Consider the following 18,029-nt stretch of genomic DNA (forward strand, 5'->3'; position numbering starts at 1 on the left):
AATTGGAGCCTTTGTCAGGCAAGGACAAAGCGCTTTTGAAACTAAACAGCTCTGTTGTCTCTCAGCCTAGCAGAAAATGGGAAATTGAAAAAGAAGGTGACAAGGTAAAGGGGATTGAAGTCGGGGGACACAGCAATAAACATGGTAACAACCTGAGTGCCCCCCTGTGATGAGACAGCTGAAGCGGAGACTAAGCCGGCTCTGTGCAAAAGGAGTTCCTCATTGTTAGCGGCCATGTCTGGTCGCCTCGGGAAGGATAGCCCTGAGCCCACTGGCAGATAGTTATTCATTCCCTGCCATGCGCCTTTCCCCTCCCCCACCCCATCCTGCCTCCCTCTCCTAAAAGCAGTTGACAAGGTTAGAAAATCAGGACAAATAATTTACTTCAATCCGTCTTTGTCTTTCCTGAGGCCATGCGCAATTCAGTATGGGGGGAGAAGGAAAAAAACATCACCCAGACCCTGGCCAGTGACCCTTTTTCAGATGTGGAATCAAAGCCCACTCTAGGCTGAGAGCCTGTCTGCTGCTAAGAAGCAGAAGACAGAGATGGTGATGAATTCTTATGTGGTTTCTGGGCCTGGGAATGCAGCTGTCAGCAGTCTTTAGGGTTCTTTGCACAGCCTAAGGAACTGATTTTGACGTCAGCAGTCGCCTGATGGGATCAGCACAGAGCATCTGGTGAGGCTGAGGAGGCTGTGGCTCCGTCCCTCAGCCCCCCTGCTCCTGGGAAGGGGGAGCACTGTGTAAGCAAGGCCATCTGGCCAGAGGAGAGGGTCTGCCACTTTGCCCCCTGCAGGAGGAGGCAGGCTCGGCTGCCAGCGGCACCTGCCACAGTGAGAGCAGGGCCCTCTGCAGGCAGTTTGGGAGTGCCGGTGGAGGAGAGCTTCAGTTTCTTCACATGAAAAGTGGGATAGTATGTTTGCTTGTCTGTGCATCGAGGCTCTGCAGGATTGCTCAGAGAAGGGGTCAGCTGGAAGCTGTGGAGTGTGAGGTGCTTTGCGGGAGTGCCAACCTTGTGCCAGCAACCCAGAGAGTCGAGAAACATAAAAATGAGGAGGGAAAGGGAGTTAGAAAATTCAGACTGGTCCAGAAGGGAGAGTGTTAGTTGCGTTTCCCCCTTACCCTGTTAAAGTAAAAGTGGCAAGGGTATTAGTGATAGCTAACAAATGATAGCTAACAAACGTTTGTCACCGAACACCACCAGCATGCCAGCTGAGTACAAGGCATACGATGGGACCTAAGGAAAGTACAGCATGATGCAGGGTCTTTCCCCTGAATGATTCTTTAGTGTTTCCGGAATACACCATAAAACAGTTAATCAGGGAAGTAATCATGCAAAGCACAGGGTGTTTCTGGGCCAATAAAGTCATCAGTGCCCAGTGGAAGAGGCAAGGTGGAAGGTGTCTCCAGCCCTATATCTCAGGCCTACGGAGACCGGTGTGTGTTTTCCAACTGCCGGGGGGTCCTAGGGCACCAACAGCTCCCAGGCAGCAGAAAGGGGGTTGGGAGGGAATGTCTGATGCCAGGCACCAACCCAGTTGCAGAAACTTCTCTCATGCTCCCATTTACACCAAAGGAAAGTAAAAGGAAAGTGATTCCTTTCCCATCTTCCTCTGCATGGGGCCCCAACTTGTAGACATGTTGACCAGACTGATTCCTGCTGTCCTGATATTTGGCCCCATGTAGTAGCCCTGCACACAGCCATAACTTGTACCGCATCCTGAAAGGGAGGTTTCCCATGGGCCTTGGAGCCAACTTGCACCAAAACTTGTGATCTGCCTGTGCCCAGTACACTTCCTGGCACACAGAAGACCCATCATAACTCTTTCATCCCCCTCCTTCAACTCCCAGTATCTATTAAAAAGCCAGGCGTCATCGATCGGCATGACACCCTGCCTGGTGATGAGGGATGGAGGCCTACCCATACAGAGCTCTATCTCCCATTGCCAGCCCGTGGGCAACCAGAATCCTGTGGTTTAAACAAGCCGATGTCAGATGGCCTGAGCAGCAGTATCTCCAGTGTTTGTTTTTGTTCTTGTTTTCAGCCATATGGGGAATACATTTTACACAGCCCTGGCAGGGAAAAATAGTCTAAACAGAGTCATCCTGAAAACTTTCTGAAAATGGAGTATTTCCAAGTGTTTATTGAAGACAAGAGGCCATTATACTGATAACTTTCAAGTTCTTATATTAACAAACACAAGTGTAAGTTCTCCATCAGTTCACGTGAAGTGCAGTGATGAGGAAGCATGGCCATTTCTCATCTCTCTCCAAAGTGTCACCCATCCAAAACCACAGAGAAAGAAGGGAACACTGAATGGTGCCCGTCCATTACATTTCACCTGCCTCTTCCCCTGAAGTGCAGAACATTTCTGGGAAAACTGCCTATTCAGATTGTTTTTTAACTAAAGCCTAGGAGGTTAAACTGCATGAAGTGTGTAGATTAGAATGATATCTGCTGTGTCTGAACGCTCTTCTTTGTCTAGACTAAAATGATCACATTTCCTCTCTGCTGGTTGTGGACTATGTGGGTGAGGCAAGGAGAGATGCGCTCCGGCTCCTCCCCATCTCCACAGCCCAGGCTGAGGGCTTAGGTGGACCCCAGCTCCAGACGCTCTGCTTTGGTGCCAGGGAGGGGGCCTGCCAATCTCTGCCCGAACAGGGCCTCTTAGTTGCCATGTACCTCCTGGGCTGGAACTTCTACCAAGGCAGTTCCAGTTGCTGAGGAGGAGTCCGGGGTTACAGGCTGCCGAGGATGCTGAGATTTGCTGGAACTAGAATCAGCTCAGCTAACTCAGCCACAGCAGTTCACAGAACAATAAAACAACTTCCTAGCCCCGGGCAAAATCGCTCTGAGAGTGTCCATTAGCATTTCCCAGCCGGTCTGCCATCTGGAACACCTCACATACCCACCCACGGGTAGGTACCCAGACTTCTGGGTCAGGCACCTGTCATCCCAGCACTTCGGGAGGCTGAGGCGGGAGGATCCCCTGAGCTCAGGAGTTCAGGAGTTCAAAGTTTCAGTGAGCCATAATTGATTGCGCCACTGCACTCCAGCCCGGGTGACAGAGTGAGACCATGTCTCAAAAAAAGAAAATAAAAGAAACCTGGACTTCTGCTGGCCTCTGTCAGTTGACTAGCACGCGACTCCTGGCAAGCAGGAAAGAGCAGAGCGGAGCGGAGAAGCAGTGGGAGTGCTCAACTCCGTTCACTCTGATGCCCAACGGCCCTTCGGCAAAATTTCACAAATTGTACCATCAAGGGATGCTGATTGGACAGGCCAGCTGGGGCTTCGGATATTAAGTGATTATGATAACAATGAAATATATAATATAGATGACTTTATTTCAGAGGATACCTTGGAGTCACCTCACCATTTCCCCTGCACGCTGCATGGTGTAGAGAACAGCTTTTTCAGTGAAAACTCTAAAGAAATGGAAACTACACTTTCATTCACAGATTCATTCAATAGGTTGTCTATTTACCATGTGCCAGGCCCAGCGGGTGACAAGGCAAATAAAATACGCTTGATGCCAACCCTCCTGGTGGCTACAGTGGTCCACTCTACATATGAGTAGAATAGAAGGATGCAGGAGAAGCAGCTGGGAGATGGGTAAGGGAGACTTTTCTCCAGTCACAATCTTGTATCTTTTGAATTTTGAATCATGTGAATGTATCAAAAAATAAATGTAAGTAAACATATTTTACAACTTTAAAAATAGGTTTTACTAGGCTGGAGCACTCGAAGTGGAAAGCAAACTAACCTTTTACTGAGCGTTTACTGTGAGCTAGACCTTCAGCCAGGTGCGGATATGTACATGATGTCTTTTAATCCACACAACCCTGAACAAGAGGCAATATCATCCTCATTTTTATCCTCTTTAAATGGAAGCTTGCCAGGTGCAGAGGCTCACATCTGTAGTCCCAGCACTTTGGGAGACCAAGGCAGAATGATCACTTGAGCCCAGGAGTTTGAAACCAGCCTGGACAACATAGTAAGACCCCCTCAGGTACAGTGCTCATACCTATAACCCTTGCACCCTGGGAGGCCAAGGTGGGCGAATCTCTTGAGTCCAAGAGTTTGAGGCCAGCCTGGACAACATGGTGAAACCCTGCCTGTACAAAAAATAACAAAAAATTAGCCAGATGTGGCACCACAAAAATGGCGATTTTGGTGAGCTGGCACGCCTATAGTCTCAGCTACTAGGGAGGCTGCAGTGGGAGGATCGCTTGAGCCCAGGAGGTGGAGGTTGCAGTGAGCCATGATCACACCACTGCACTCCAGCATGGGCGACAAAGCAAGACCCTGCCTCAAAAAAATAAAAATTAAAAATTAAAATAGCAAGGCATGGTGGTGCCTACCTGTTGTCGTATCTATTCAGGAGGCTAAAGTGGGAGGGTCACTTGAGTCCAGGAGTTCAAGAGCAGTCTGGGGAACATAGCAAGACCTTGTCTCTATTAAAAAAAAAAAAAAGTAATAAAAATAAAAATAAATGGAAGCTTTGGGAGGGTGAGGATAGTCGCCTGTCTGTCTGGGTAGTTTTCCTTGTATCATGCTGCCCCTGCTGAAGGAGGCAGCACTTGAAACGGACAGGACCAAAGAAAGTGATGAGGGTAGAGGGAGCTGTTTTCTTCAAGGGGCAGAGCCAACTTGCTCTGACACTCTCCCTCCTCCCCGTGCCTCTGAGCTGCTAGGGCCAGTACGTAGAGACACACCTCCAGTTTGCTCCAGAGGTCAGATTTGTTTCCCTCTGCCTTGCTGAGCTCAGGGAAGGAGCTTGCAATCTGGTTAACAGGTAATTGGGTGACAGCCTGAGCCAGCAGTCACTTCTGTGGCTGGAGGAAGATACCTCCCTGAGCCCCTGGCTGCCTGAGGAGAGGTGGTGCTTGCTGTGTGCTTTTCTGCTGGGTGTCAGATGTGCAGCTTTGTCTGCCAGCTGGAGGCTGGCTGGAGAATTGTTTTTCTGATTGTCTGACCCAGGTTCCTTACTTGCACTTAGAGGAAAAAGCATCCAAACCCTGGTACAAAAGGTCCTCTTTTCATTTCTTTGGAAACAGAGCAGTGAATGAGCTCATTATCAATGTAACCCAAAAAGGAGGAGGAAGGGAAGAAGAGAAGGTGGCTGTTCCCCATGGCCTAGTCCTGCCCCTGGCCAGGTTTCCTGGGGAAGGGGCTTGGATCTGGCCCAGAGTGACCGAGGCCAGATGGCTGGGACAGGTGGTCCATACTAGGGGCAGTGCTGGAGACATTGGATGGTTTCAGACTAGTTTTCTCTGCTGTGGTCCAGAGGAGGGACAGGTGTCTGCCCTTCTCATCCCCTGAACACAGAGCTCTATCCAGGACTGCTGGCCTCCAAGAAGCAAAAGACCTTCCATTCAGTTGTAATTGCCTGCCTTCCCAGAGGTTCCTATGTGCAGGCACTCTAGAAATCATCCTCACTCCCCAGAGCTGGTGGTCATACAATATCAGTCATCTGCTGAATGCTTATTATTTACCAGGCACTACCCTAGGCACTCAGGGTAGCATGGAACAAAGCCGGCAAATCTCCTCTCTCATGGAAGTTAAAGTCTAGCATGAGCAATGAAATGGCCAGGTCTGGCCTGTGATTGCTGCCTCATCCCAGTCTCTGCTGGTCTGGGAGAACTGCTGGGGAGTGAAACAGAGATGCCTCGAAAGGGAGGCTCTTTGGTATTTCTAGCAGCTAAGCTCAGACTGTCACCATCTCACTCCATTCCAAGCCAATACTTCAGACCCTGTGGGCTGGGACCAGAGAAGGCCTCTCTTAGATCTGAGCAGCAGAGTCCTGATACCTTGCAGGCTGGTGCTGGTCTGGGAAGCATCTGAAAGAGACCTGGAGGTCTCAGCCCCTAGTGGTCCTGGTGGCGAGCTGGCAATGTTTACCCCAAGCCTAACTGCCTCTCCTCTTTGTTCTTTCTTCCATTTCAGATTGAGAAAATCATGAGCTCTATCGGAGAAGGGATTGACTTTTCTCAGGAACGGCAGAAGATCTCAGGTACCGTACCAAGCAGCCATTTTCTCCACAGACCTTGGCAGTTTGGCTCCTTCCTGGCTCGGGCTTTCCTCTAACACAGAAGACACACGTTCAGTGGGTGGGAGAGGTCAGCTTCAGACCACGTCGTGCTCCTACAATTCACAGTCTCCAGTATCTAGACAGCCCCATTTTGCTATTATTTTTAGAGCAATGCCTCCTTTTACATATGGGAGGGGAAAAGGTACAAAATGAATTTTAAAGCTGCCTATTATGAAAAATTTTTAGATGAACAATCGTCACTTACTCACTATTTTATGGGCTTTCTTAGATCGGCTTAGATCGGAGTCTTCCTTAGCACTTACTGTGAGCTAGACCTTCAGCCAGGTGCTTTATGTACATGATATCTTTTAATTCACATGACCCTGGACAAGAGGCAGTATCATCCTCATTTTCATCCACTTTAAATGGAAGCTTGCGAGGTGTGGTGGCTCACATCTGTAGTCCCAGCACCTTGGGAGGCCAAGGCAGGAAGATCACCTGAGCCCATGAGTTTGAAACCAGCCTGAGCAACATAGTGAGACCCCCAACTCTACAAAAAATAAAAAATAGCTGGGTACAGTGGCTCATGCCGTTAATCGTAGCACTGTGGGAGGCCAAGGTGGGCGAATCACTGGAGTCCAAGAGTTTGCATCCAGCCTGGACAACATGGTGAAACCCCTCCTTTACAAAAAATAATAGTTGGTCTCTGCAACTTCCGAGGCGGCTCTCGTCTCATCCATGACAGTGGGAGAGCATTGGGTTAGACCAGGGGTCTCAGACTTGTAGCATGCATGTGAATCGCCTGGGAGGGTTGACTGTGCTGTTTCCTCTTCCCACAGCTCCCTGTGCCTCAGTTTACTTCGTCACTTACCATTCTTACACTATGTCACTGCTACTTTGGTCATTCTTTTCTAAGCCCTAGTAGTGAGGTCAGCTTCTGTTTCCTTTGTTTAAAACAGGGAATGGGGAGGCCACCTGAGCTGTTTTCTCTGATAATAGGATTGCGCTGTGTTGCTTTCTCAGGTGAGATGCTCTTAAAGGTGCCTCTCAAAGCAGGTCTCACGTTCCCCCAAGCATCCAAAGATGGTCTGGGCACCAGGGCATCCAGGCTGAAAGCAGCCCAGCCAGGAGCCTGGCCTCTCTCACCCTCATGGAAATGCCTCTCTGCACTGAAGGGGCGGAACTTCTTGCTCACTCGGAAGGCTCCATCCAGGATTGACCTGTGAGTCTCGAGTGGCATCTCTGGTTCTTCCATGGGCTTCTGTGGCCCTGGCAGGAAGTCATATGGGTGGACTTTGAGTGTGCGCATCAGGGAGAAAGGAGCATGGGAGATCACAGGGCCTAGTGGGGATGGCCTGGTCTCTGGAGCCTCACAGCCCTGGGTTCAAATCTTGGCCCTAGAGACATACATGTCTTAGCAAGTCACTTAATGTCTCTGCACCCTTCACCCCTCATCTGCAACCTTTGGATAATAGTGTCAACCTCACAGGTTTGCTGTGAATCAGTAGTAGATACAAATACTTCAGCTAAAGAGATATTCAGTAAACAGTAACTGTGTTTATTTTTTTTTTTTTTTTTTGAGATGGAGTCTCACTGTTTCACCCAGGCTAGAGTACAATGGCGTGATCTTGGCACTGCAACCTCCGCCTCCTGGGTTAAAGCAATTCTCCTGCCTCAGCCTCCTAAGTAGCTGGAATTACAGGCATGCGCTACCACGCCTGGCTAATTTTTATATTTTTAGTAGAGACAGGGTTTTACCATGTTGGTCAGGCTGGTCTCGAACTCTTGACCTCGTGATCTGCCTGCCTCAGCCTCCCAAAATGCTGGGATTACAGGCGTGAGCCACTGCACTGGGCCCTGTGTTCCTTTTTGTCCATGAAATCATTCCTTACTCATATCAAGAAACCTAGATGACAGAGGCTTCTGCTCCCCGGCTAGTCTCCCTCCATCAGCTTTCAGTCTTGGTTCCTGGAGCCACCATCCCCTCCGCAGCAGTGTTTCCCTGGGTTCTAGCAGAGAGGGCTGAGCTGGGCTTGGTCCATTTTTATCAGTCTCAGGTTATGCTGGAGTCTGCAGAGGTGGCTTTTCTGTCTAAGTTTGTGGATCTGTTTTCAGCGTCTGTTGCTTTCACTCAGTCAAACGATCTCATGCTCTGTTGTCGTTTGCAAGCTTTTCCAAGGGTCGAGTGTTTATAGGAAATAGATGTTCAGGACTGAGACAAACACGGTTACCATTTTCAAAGCTGTGCTTTGACGACAGGGATGGGATGGATAGCAGTCAGTTCCATGGAGGATGCTTTCTGCTTTCTGCATACAAGGAGCAGGAGCCAAAATCACTTGCATGTGCTTGAGAGCTGGGAGTCAGAAATAGCCATTGCCTCTTGGATTTGCTAAGCCAGGCGATGTGGCAGCACCTCGGGAAGAGCCCTTCCCTTGGAAGTGTGAATGCTGAGCTTTCCCTTGACGTCTGGTCTCCTGTCTGATCCCACCTACCAGTTCTTGTCCCCCATAAACCCATATGAGTGTGTTGAGAGGCAGTCTGCCTCTACTCTTCGGTTTCTGGATCCCAGGACACAGTCTTGTTTTAGTAGTCATTTTCGTGAACCATCCTCTGTAGTTCAGCTTGGGAAAGTCAGGAGCAGGCATATGTGGCGGACCACCTAAACAGAGGGTCCATCCACCTGTGCTGCAGAATGCCAGGCTGCTGTGTCTGTACCACTACTAGACTCTGAAACATAGAAAGGATGGGCTCAGGCCTGCCTGTGAACCCTGTCTGATGGGTCAGGAGAGGTATTTCTCCAGGATCTCAGGGAGTACCGTCTTCAGCTCAGACCAAAACGGAATCACTGTTTATTTTGACTGGTCAGTACCAGGGTTCAGATTGTCCTTGGGCTGGGTTTCAGGATCAGAGAGAAAAGATCTGGGCTCTGGGGTCAGCAGCCTGGGTGGAGGAAGAGCAGGCCCTCCAGCTGGCATCCCTGCAGCAAGTGTGGGATTGCCCAGCCCCGCTGGTTTTGCAGAGGCGCCCTCACCCCCACCTGAAGGGCACGACCACAGCATTAGAGTCTCAGGCCTGGTTTAGGGCCATGGGCCCCTAGGCTGCCACCACTGGAGCTAGGTAGCTGAATCCCCAACAGAAGCATTTACAGCCAACTCATCCCTGTGCCAACTGCCATTCTCAGGAATCCAGGAGGGTGACCTTTCCCACTGGCCCAGGCCGCTTTGGCTTCTGTCAACAGAGGCCTCCATCAAGCAGAAGGGAACTTGCTTGGCTGTCTTCTGATAGAGCCAGCCATGTTAGGTGTTGAGTAGCTGGTCAACCAGGATCCTTCTGGGGCCTGATGAGAACTCTTTCTTTGCCAGGGCTCATCTACAGCCTATCGGGATACCAGTATCTCCCAGCATATTTGGAGGATGACGTGTAGTCCCTGGACTTATGTCCCTGTACCTATTTTATCTTTTTTGCCCGTCTACATCTGTACTTGGGATTTGGGCCTGATTTCCCCTTGTCCTTGGCCATTGCTCTCCTCCCCCAGAGTGTGAGTGGCTTGCTCTGGGGATGGGGCTCTTCCGCTGGGCTCTGACAGGCCCGAGAGAAATCTGTCTCCAATTTGTTTGGCATACTCACCTAAGGAACATCAAGTGTAATGGCCTTATTTCATTGCCTGTTTTTATGATGCAGCACAGTCATTCCAAAGTGGCAAGTTGGGGCGAGGGGGTCACTTACCTGTGGGCTATGCCCTTTGGGGCTGGTCATTCCTTTGTTCTCTCCTGGCTGTCCTGGAAACTGTCTAACAAAGCTCTAGGAGCGTTCCCTCTCTATTCTTCCTGACAAGCTGTTTCCAGCCCCTGGAGCTGGAGGTAAAGTTTCATGTCTCCGCCCTTCATACGCATTTGTGCAGCCAACATCAGATATTGGGAAATCTGTCATTTTGCCGTGTTGCTAGTGCTGCTGTCTCCTTCTCCCTCAGCAGCCACAGCAGCAGCCACTTCTGCTCCGATGTGATGTCCGATCCCTGATGTATTTTCCTGAGCTTGGAAGGGGGAGGGTGAGGAGGGGAGGAAGGGGAGGGCCAGACATTACGAGAGTGAGCAAGGACTGTGGAGCCAGCAGCAGGCAGCGTGGAGCCCAGGAGCCTTTAGACAAAGCATTCTGCTGCGGCTCTGTCAGCGCGCACATCCTCCGGCAGCAGGCAGGACCACAGCTGCCCGGCTGGGGGATTACAAGCAAGAATGAATCAGCACCCGGGGACACTTGACTTCATGGGCATACGGGAACCTGCCGCTTAGGCTCCTGGAGCAGACTTCCCCATTCAAGGGCAGGGGAGCTCAAGTATTCCCCCAGACTTGGCATCTTGGAGTGCTGCGGCAGCGTGCATCCAGAAGGCCGCCGGGTCCCTGATACCATCTGTTCTGCAGGAGACAGAGGAGAGGGAGTGGAGGCTGGCACAGTTGGTACCAGGGTCTTGTAAATAACCGAGCAAGTTGTCATTGTCCTGCCCCAAGGGGCAGAAAGTACCTGGGAACGGCAGAATGACTTTCACCGTGTCAAGAGTTCACTGGAGGTGATGTTTTTGTAGTTGGTTCTTCTTTTCCCTTCCTTGTACCTCTTTTTCCTTCTCTTCTCTTTTTTCCTTCTTTCATCTGTTCTTGCCCACGAGAATCAGAGAAGTAGGTTGGGGTTCGGACATCCAGCTCAGAACATCCAAGGTCTGCCAGAAAGGGCCGAACTTCTGTCCTCCCTGCGCCACTACGATCCCTATCCAGACGGAGGAGCAAATAGATGTCTCCCTTCCCCACTCATCCTTGGAGGAAAACGTCAAGATCCGGAGACCCTGGGATGACTGTTGCTGTCTTCATCGCTCAGCCGAAGAGAGAGCAGCGCAGGACGTGAATAGACTTAAGCTGCCACAGCTCAGCTGACGGAGGACCACTTCCTTTTTCTATCGCTTTTATCTGGTTGGGTTTTGTCTTATTTAGCCAAGAACTGAATTTTCCTGCCTGTTCACCTGAGCAGGCAGGTGAGTCACAGGAACAGCTACTATCAGAAGACGAAAATGAATGCCCAGCCCCTGAAAACCAGCCCAACCCAAGAAGGCAGCACTTTAGACAGCGCACTGGCCCAGGAGACGCCCTGCTCGCCAGCCGCCAGAGTCTAGCTGTGGACCGGGCTCCTGGCCCGCTGGCCGCGCAGCCTGGCGGAATGCGATGCTGCCATCCCAGCAGAGCCACACCTGAGCCCGACCCCCCGAGGCCTGGCCCATGTGCCCCACTCAGCCCCTTGCTGCCTTGAACCTCTGAGTACAAAGGGCCGGTGGCCATGGTTTGCTTATTCCGGGACTGCTGGGGGAAAACAAGTAAAAGTCTCTTTTCTCCCCCTGCCGTGTTCTGTGCTGCTTGTGTTGCATGTGCTGGGTCCTGGTGAACAGCCGCTGCTGCTATTTCCCTCCCGGAGCCCTCGCTGTGTGCCTGTGTCCCTCAGCTGCATGAAGATGTGTGCTCTCTCCTGACTGGTTTATGCTGCAAGGTCGCAGAACTTGCCCCTCGCCACAGCCCCGTGGGGGCTCCAGAAGTTGCATGGATGAGAGGAGCGGCGGGGCTCATGGGCACTTAGCAGCGCCCTCAGCCCCCTCTAGTGCCTGTGGGGACAGACTTTCTGAAATATCTCAGCACGCACGCTGATGAGGAGTTGACCCGGAGACTGTTGGGGGTTGGCTTCCCCCAACCCCGACCTGTGGGCAGAGACCGTGCATGTGCAGCTGTGGCCCTGGAGCAGCTCAGACCTGGGGGTGTGAGTGGGCAGCAGCCGCCCGAGGCTGGGCAGTGTGTGGACAGCACCAGGTGGTCCTGTCCTTGGCTGTACACAGAAGAGGAGCTGCGTGTCCGCTGCTCTCTGGTCTCTTGTATATAGTTTGGCTGTTTCATGGTAATGACTATGATGTGGCAATGCCATCTGTCTTCCTCTGAGTGCCGCTGCTACCGCCTTAATGGTTTTTCCCTTTTCAAGCGTCTGCCGATTCCTCTCTCGTCAGGTTCGCGGACGCTGGAGCAGAGTGTCGGGGAATGGCTCGAGTCGATTGGGCTGCAGCAGTATGAGAGCAAGTTGCTTCTGAATGGCTTTGACGATGTCCGCTTCCTGGTAAGTGGCTGCAGGTCTCCTCGTCGGCAGGGTGCTGTCAGTGGGCACAGGCCCCACAGGAGTCTGCAACAGTACGTAGACCCGAATCCCAGGGAAAGCTCACTGCGGTCACTCAGACACCAGGAAGTCAGCCAGGTGGCGCGTGCCTCCTTTCCAAACCCTCCCTCTCCCTCCGCCCCAGAAACAGCTCCGGAGGGAACTCTCTTTGCAGATCCACATCCCAAGAAGGAGGGTCAAGGCTGGGCACCAGGAGTTTTATTTATTTTTCAAAACTTTGTTGTCAAGTGAGTTGTCGGTGAAGCAAAGAGCCTTGCCTCCGGCAGAAAGACCCCTTCCCTGCCGAGCCAAGGCCCAGTGCCTGGGCTAGAGTCCAGGTTTACACAACCCCATGTCCCCATGGCCTCAGAGATGGCCCAGAGAAAAGGCTGAGCTGATGACTTGGAGGGTTGGTTGCTTCTTTGAGAAGCTCTCTCACAAAACACAAGGGGCCAGAAAAGAAAAGAGAAACCAGGGTGTTTCCTCTGGATCCCTGCAGAATAGGGACCCAGTTAGTACCCTGGGCTTAGGATCTGGTGCACCCTTTGCCATTTCAGAAAGTAGCTCTGAGCAGGGTACCTGTCACTGTCCCTCTCTTGGAAGCCCTTCCCGCGGGATCTGTATGGGCCGGGCCTGCCCCTAGGCGCAGGCATTTGAGTCGCAGTTAATGATTGTGGTCGCTGACACTTCTTACTAGTGCTTACTGTGTGCTTGCGCAGTTCTTAGTGGCTTGCATAAATTGGCTCATTGAATCTTCCCTGCAGCCCTGGGGTGTGGGCTCGTATCAATCTCCGTTGCCCAGATGAAGGAAATGAGGTAGCATGGCTAGGTCGCTTGCTCAGGGTCACACTGTCAGTCATTGGCAGGGTAGAAATGTGCATCTAGTGCTCTGGATCTGGGGAGCAGGCTCTAACCACTGTGCTGTACAGCCTCTTTCTTCTCTGTGGATACAGGGATGGGGGCATAGCTACCTATGTGCTTTCTGTCACCTTCCAGCCTGAGTCATCTTGGTTTGAGTTAGTCCTGCCCTCTCTGAGGGGATCTCTCTCACCTGTGCCTGCCTTGCACGGCTGTCTCAGTTGAGGGGCCAGGGTCAGAGTCAGCACACAGCTTATACTGCTTGCACTCTGTTCTCCACTGGGGGCTTCTGAGGGTTTCTCACTGATGGGGTTGTGTTTGGGGCCTCCTAAATAGTGGCCTGCCCAGGGAGCTGGCTGAGACTTCCAGGAGAGACCCAACTCACCTAGAGCCATCTCCACCTCCAGGGAAGAAGATACTGCAGTCTGCCACAAAGCACCCCTCCCAAGCTGGCTTTGGCGCAGTTAATTTTCAGCTTTTAGAAATCTTAAGTTTTAAAACAGCAATTTTTTTTTCTTCTTAAAAGTTAAACTGAGTATATTTATGGTTCTTGTGACCTAACCCCTGACTCACCATGTTCCTCGGGGAAGGATGACAAACTCAGGATGGAGTGGGGGCGGGGAGGGGCTCAGGCAATGCATGGGGACCCAGGTTGGCCCTGGCTCAGAGCATTGAGGGGCCTTCCCTCTCTCAGCTTAACCCTTCCTTAGGCTGGCCACCGGATAGGCAAGTGAGGGGGGTCTTAGGGTGTTCCCTCCCTGTACTTTGAGATGCTAGAGGCTGAGCTGTTGCTTCCCATCCCTCCTTCTGCTGATTTGGGAAAGGACAAGGCTCCTACCCCTCAAATAGCCCAAGACTCCTTAGGACTGGGCCAGAGAGCAGCTGAGCAGGTGTTTGGAGAAGTGTGGCCTTGGGCCAGAGCTTCATGCATAGGGCAGGGCCTCCGTAAGATGCGTCTCTTCCTATGCTGGAAGGACCCTCATCGAGGGTGGCCTGCAGCTCAGTCCTTCTGGGGGCTCTGGCTGCTAGCGGGTGGAGTCTGTGCGAGAAGGGATGCCCAGCACGCCTGGCTGAGCCAGGACCTCAGATACCTGGAGTGGCCTGAGGAGCTGTGCACAGCATCCCGGGTAACTGCATGTGAATGGCCAGATGGGTTGTCAGGGAATTATGTTTTAGCAACCCGAAAAAAGGAAGATGGAAACATGGGAAGGGGAGCATTTCTGTTATTGAAATATTCCCTCATTGCATGTGGTATAATTTGCATCACATTAGCTACCATCTATCCCATGTCGTTAGGTTTTCAGTAGGCTACAGACATTTCCCTTGGTTCTGAAATGCCCTGGAGACTCTTCTACAAAATGCACAAGCAGCTTCCAGGAAGCCAGGCTGGACATGTCTTAGGAGCATCTGGAAACTGAGGCTGTTTCACAGTCAAGGTGTTGCTGTGGGATTTCCCTGTGACAGGGTCCCGAGGACTGTCATAGAAGTACAGGGCATATGTGCACATCACACGGCTCCCTCTCAGGGTGGAAGGAACTGGAACGTCCTGTGGCCTAATTGTCCTCTCTGCCGAATCCCTTCCGGATAGTTTCTGCCATGATGGTTTTTTAAAGAAGTCACCCATTCATTCTTTGCATTGTACGGCTGATTTAGAGCATTCTTTATATTGAGTCAAAATCTGTTTCCTGTGGTGTCTGTCTCTTGGTCCCAGGTTTACCTTTTGGGACCACACACAACATGTTTAAGCCCTTCAGAAAATTGAAGACCTCTGTCTTGGCCTCCAGGTGTCACATCCCCTTATTCTTCCTCCTGTGATGTGGTAATTGAGCTGGACAAGCAGGCAACGTGAACTATATCCACACTCTCTTGCTTACAGACAGAAAGGGCCTTTGATTTAGAGGGGCAGGGCCAGGGCAGTGGGGGCTGCCAGGTGCTCCCTAGGATGGGCAGAACCGACAACAGACACACAGGAAGAGAGGGAAAGTGGCTCCCACACCTGCCAGCCAGTCCGAAGGCCCACCACACTGCACCTGCATCGTAGTTGGTTCCATTTTCACCACAAATCTTATCCACAGGAAATGGGCTTTCTTAGGAGAAGGGAGGAAATGCAATGCATTTAATCAGCGCAGAAGGAAGGTAATTGGTGGTTGGCAAATGTGTAGCTCCGGGCATGCTAGAGCAGGTTTTGTATGTGAAGACTCAGCCTGACGCCCTTCACAGACATGTTGATTGAATATACGATGGCACTCCTGATGCTGGAGTGCCATGTAGACATTAAAAAAAACATGTTTTTAAAGAATTTCTAATGTGGGAAAATGTCCACCTTGTAGTGTTGAGTGAAGAAATTGACACAGAAATTCACAATATGATCTTAATTTCTGAAAAAGAAAACATGTATGCATAGGGGTGCAAGGGAGTAAGTCAGGATGTTTTCAGTGGCTAGCTCAAGAGGACTCCAGGTGGCTTCATGTTCCTTTTTGGAGTGTAATAGTTTCTCTCTGTTTCCCACCATGAATGGATGCGTAATCAAAAAAGCAAATAACGTAGGTGTCATAAGGAACTTGATGGTCCAGCTGGGATAACAAAGCACACAAGGCAATGAAAACAACACAGTGGCCAGTGTTCAGTGCAGCACAGGCTGGCAAGCGCCGCCAGCAGGGGGAGGAGGCCCAGATGCCAGAGATGCTGCTGCTGCCCAAGTGGCAGAGCCAAGTCCAACCTCGAACCTCTGGGTTCTGCTGTCTGTCACAGGGGTTTTGTAGAGACGGTGGGACCTGGAAAGATCACAGAGAAAGGAGAGGCCTGCAGGGGGCCAGCCTGCCTGTGGTAAGTGAGGAGGCTGCTGGGGGGCATTGAAGGGCAGGGCCCTGACAGCTAGGCGGGAGAGGTGGCTGGGCCTGACCTCAGGGCTCTTAAAAGCCACGTGTGGGAGAGTCCCAAGATCTCTGAGTCCTGAGCATGGGGGGATGATCTGTTAGTGCCCCACACCAGGCAAAAAGCCCCTTGAGTGAGGCACACTTTAGCCATCCAGGGCGTGGTTGAGGGCCCGTGTGTGGCAGGCTGTCATAGCTTGGGGCAGTGGACAAATGGAAGATGGGAATGAGGCTGGCAGCCGGCTCAGGATGGACTAGAATTGTACGCTGCATCAGCCAGGCGGGATGGGAGGCCTCCTGTTCCTCCCGTCAATTTCTTTCTCTGCAGGTTCCTGCCACGTGGCAGATAGGCCCCTGCTGTCTTCCTGTCTGTTTCTGAGGCGGTGCCAGCTTGTTCCCACGTGTTGGAGAGAGATGACAGGTGAAGAGAGGCCAAAGGCATAAGCTGGGGCCAGGAGGTTCTTCTTTATTGGCTTTTATGAAACTTTCCAACCAGGTCACCAAGCCCCTGAGGTTCCCTTCCTGTTCCTGTCACCTGGATTTGCACCTCACTCTCCAGCCCTCTAAACCAGCTTCACATGAACAGTGGGGCTTGTCATTGCCCCCTTTTGCCTTCTTCCCCCCGAGGCCCAAGAGGCCACTGCCAGCCTAAGCAAGCTGCCACTGAGCACCATTATCAGAATGGTCATGGCCGAGAGGCCCTCTCCCCAGCCTCTGCCTCCACCCCCGTCCCGTCTCCCTGCACAGCACTTTGTGAGCTGACTGCTGTACTGGCATTGCTTGCCCAGTTGAAGCAGAGCCTTAAATAGGAGGATCAGTGGAGCTGAGGCTTGGAAAGGAAAGGAATCCTCTTAGACAAGTGTGAATCCTGCCTCCTGGACTGGCTAAATGCTGTAGTCACTTAAGAATGTCATTCCTCAATATCCCAGGAGTTAATGCTGCACCAGGGTCTCCCTTGGTCTCGGGAGCCTGGCTGAGGGCACCCCTTATAGCAAGCGTGACGAGGGGCAGGCTTACTTGGGGCCTGTTCCTAGCGAGTGCACCTCTTGCTCCCCTTCCCTTTCACTGCCTGACCGCAGCACCTGCATTCCTGGCAAGGGCAGCTGGAATCGCTCGGGAGCCCCCTCTGACTGCCCCAGGCCCTGTTCTGGCCTTCTCCAGTCCCCTACACAGTAGAAGGAACTTTGAGAACTTTCCGAATGTCTGTTTTCATGCCTGCTAATTTGACCAACTGCTCTTTAAAATGGAATCAGACTGGCTGGCAGATGTCTTCCATCGCTTCTGATTGCTGGCCTCTTGGTGTGAGCACTGCAGAGGCGTCTTTCCTAGCATCTCGAATGTCTAGGTACTCACTCAGCCAAACCCCACATTAAACACAGGCAGAGAGTAAGGCCCAGGGGCCAGGGCAGCGGGGCCCCTGTCTTTCTGTCAAAGCTATAGACCTAACAGTTCACAGTCATCATCTGTGCACTCCAGGGTCCGTGGAACCAGGGCTCTCAGATACAGTAATGTGCCCAATGTTGCCCCTCGGGCAGACTGGAGTCGGGACTGGAAGGCAGGTCCCTAGACCTGGAGTGCTGCTCCCACCTCCCAATCTCCCCTTCCCAGGAAGGTGCAGCCCCTGGGGCTCATGTTCATATACCCTCACAAGGTTGGAGCCTGGCACTGGGGCCCGTCAGGCTGGGTGAGCGCATCACCCCCAGGCTGGTCCAGGTCAGAACTCTACCCACTGTGTGTTGGAGCCATTCAACAAAAGGCTGAGAAAGGAACTGGCAAGGAATCAGATGCAGGTCGGCTCTGTGTACTGGCTCAGGTCCCCCAAGCCCTTCTGGGCCTGTGCAGCCACCACCACTGCCTGGCCCGTTGCTTCTGCGCACCTCCTCCCCACCCTGCCCTCTGTGAAGCTCCGGGGTAGTTAAGTAAACTGAAAGGGGGAAGCTCAAATGTGTAATTAGTGACAAAGGGAACTGGACCAGGAGTCAGGAGACCTGGGTTCTCCTCCAGGTCCCCCCCTGTGTGACTTTGGGCAGGTTACCCTTCCTCCCTGTTCATCCTCTGTCACCTGGGCCTTCATTTGACCTACTTACTTCTT

The 18,029-nt window shown here is 51.9% G+C and overlaps 1 protein-coding gene across 6 annotated transcripts in view; it reads left to right on the forward strand.

Moving 5' to 3' along the window:
* Nucleotides 1-18,029, forward strand: part of ANKS1A (ankyrin repeat and sterile alpha motif domain containing 1A) — a 190,574-nt gene that overhangs the window by 151,737 nt on the left and 20,808 nt on the right. For all 6 annotated transcript variants that reach the window (XM_032253473.1, XM_032253476.1, XM_032253471.1 and 3 more), the window contains 2 exons: nt 5,948-6,014; nt 12,064-12,170. In XM_032253473.1, the coding sequence (XP_032109364.1) occupies nt 5,948-6,014; nt 12,064-12,170 (174 nt within the window). The remainder of the gene's footprint in view (nt 1-5,947; nt 6,015-12,063; nt 12,171-18,029) is intronic.

The sequence above is a fragment of the Sapajus apella genome, unplaced genomic scaffold (assembly GCF_009761245.1).
Source record: "Sapajus apella isolate SASKATOON/1434 unplaced genomic scaffold, GSC_monkey_1.0 scaffold83, whole genome shotgun sequence".
NCBI classification, from domain to species: Eukaryota; Metazoa; Chordata; class Mammalia; order Primates; family Cebidae; genus Sapajus; species Sapajus apella.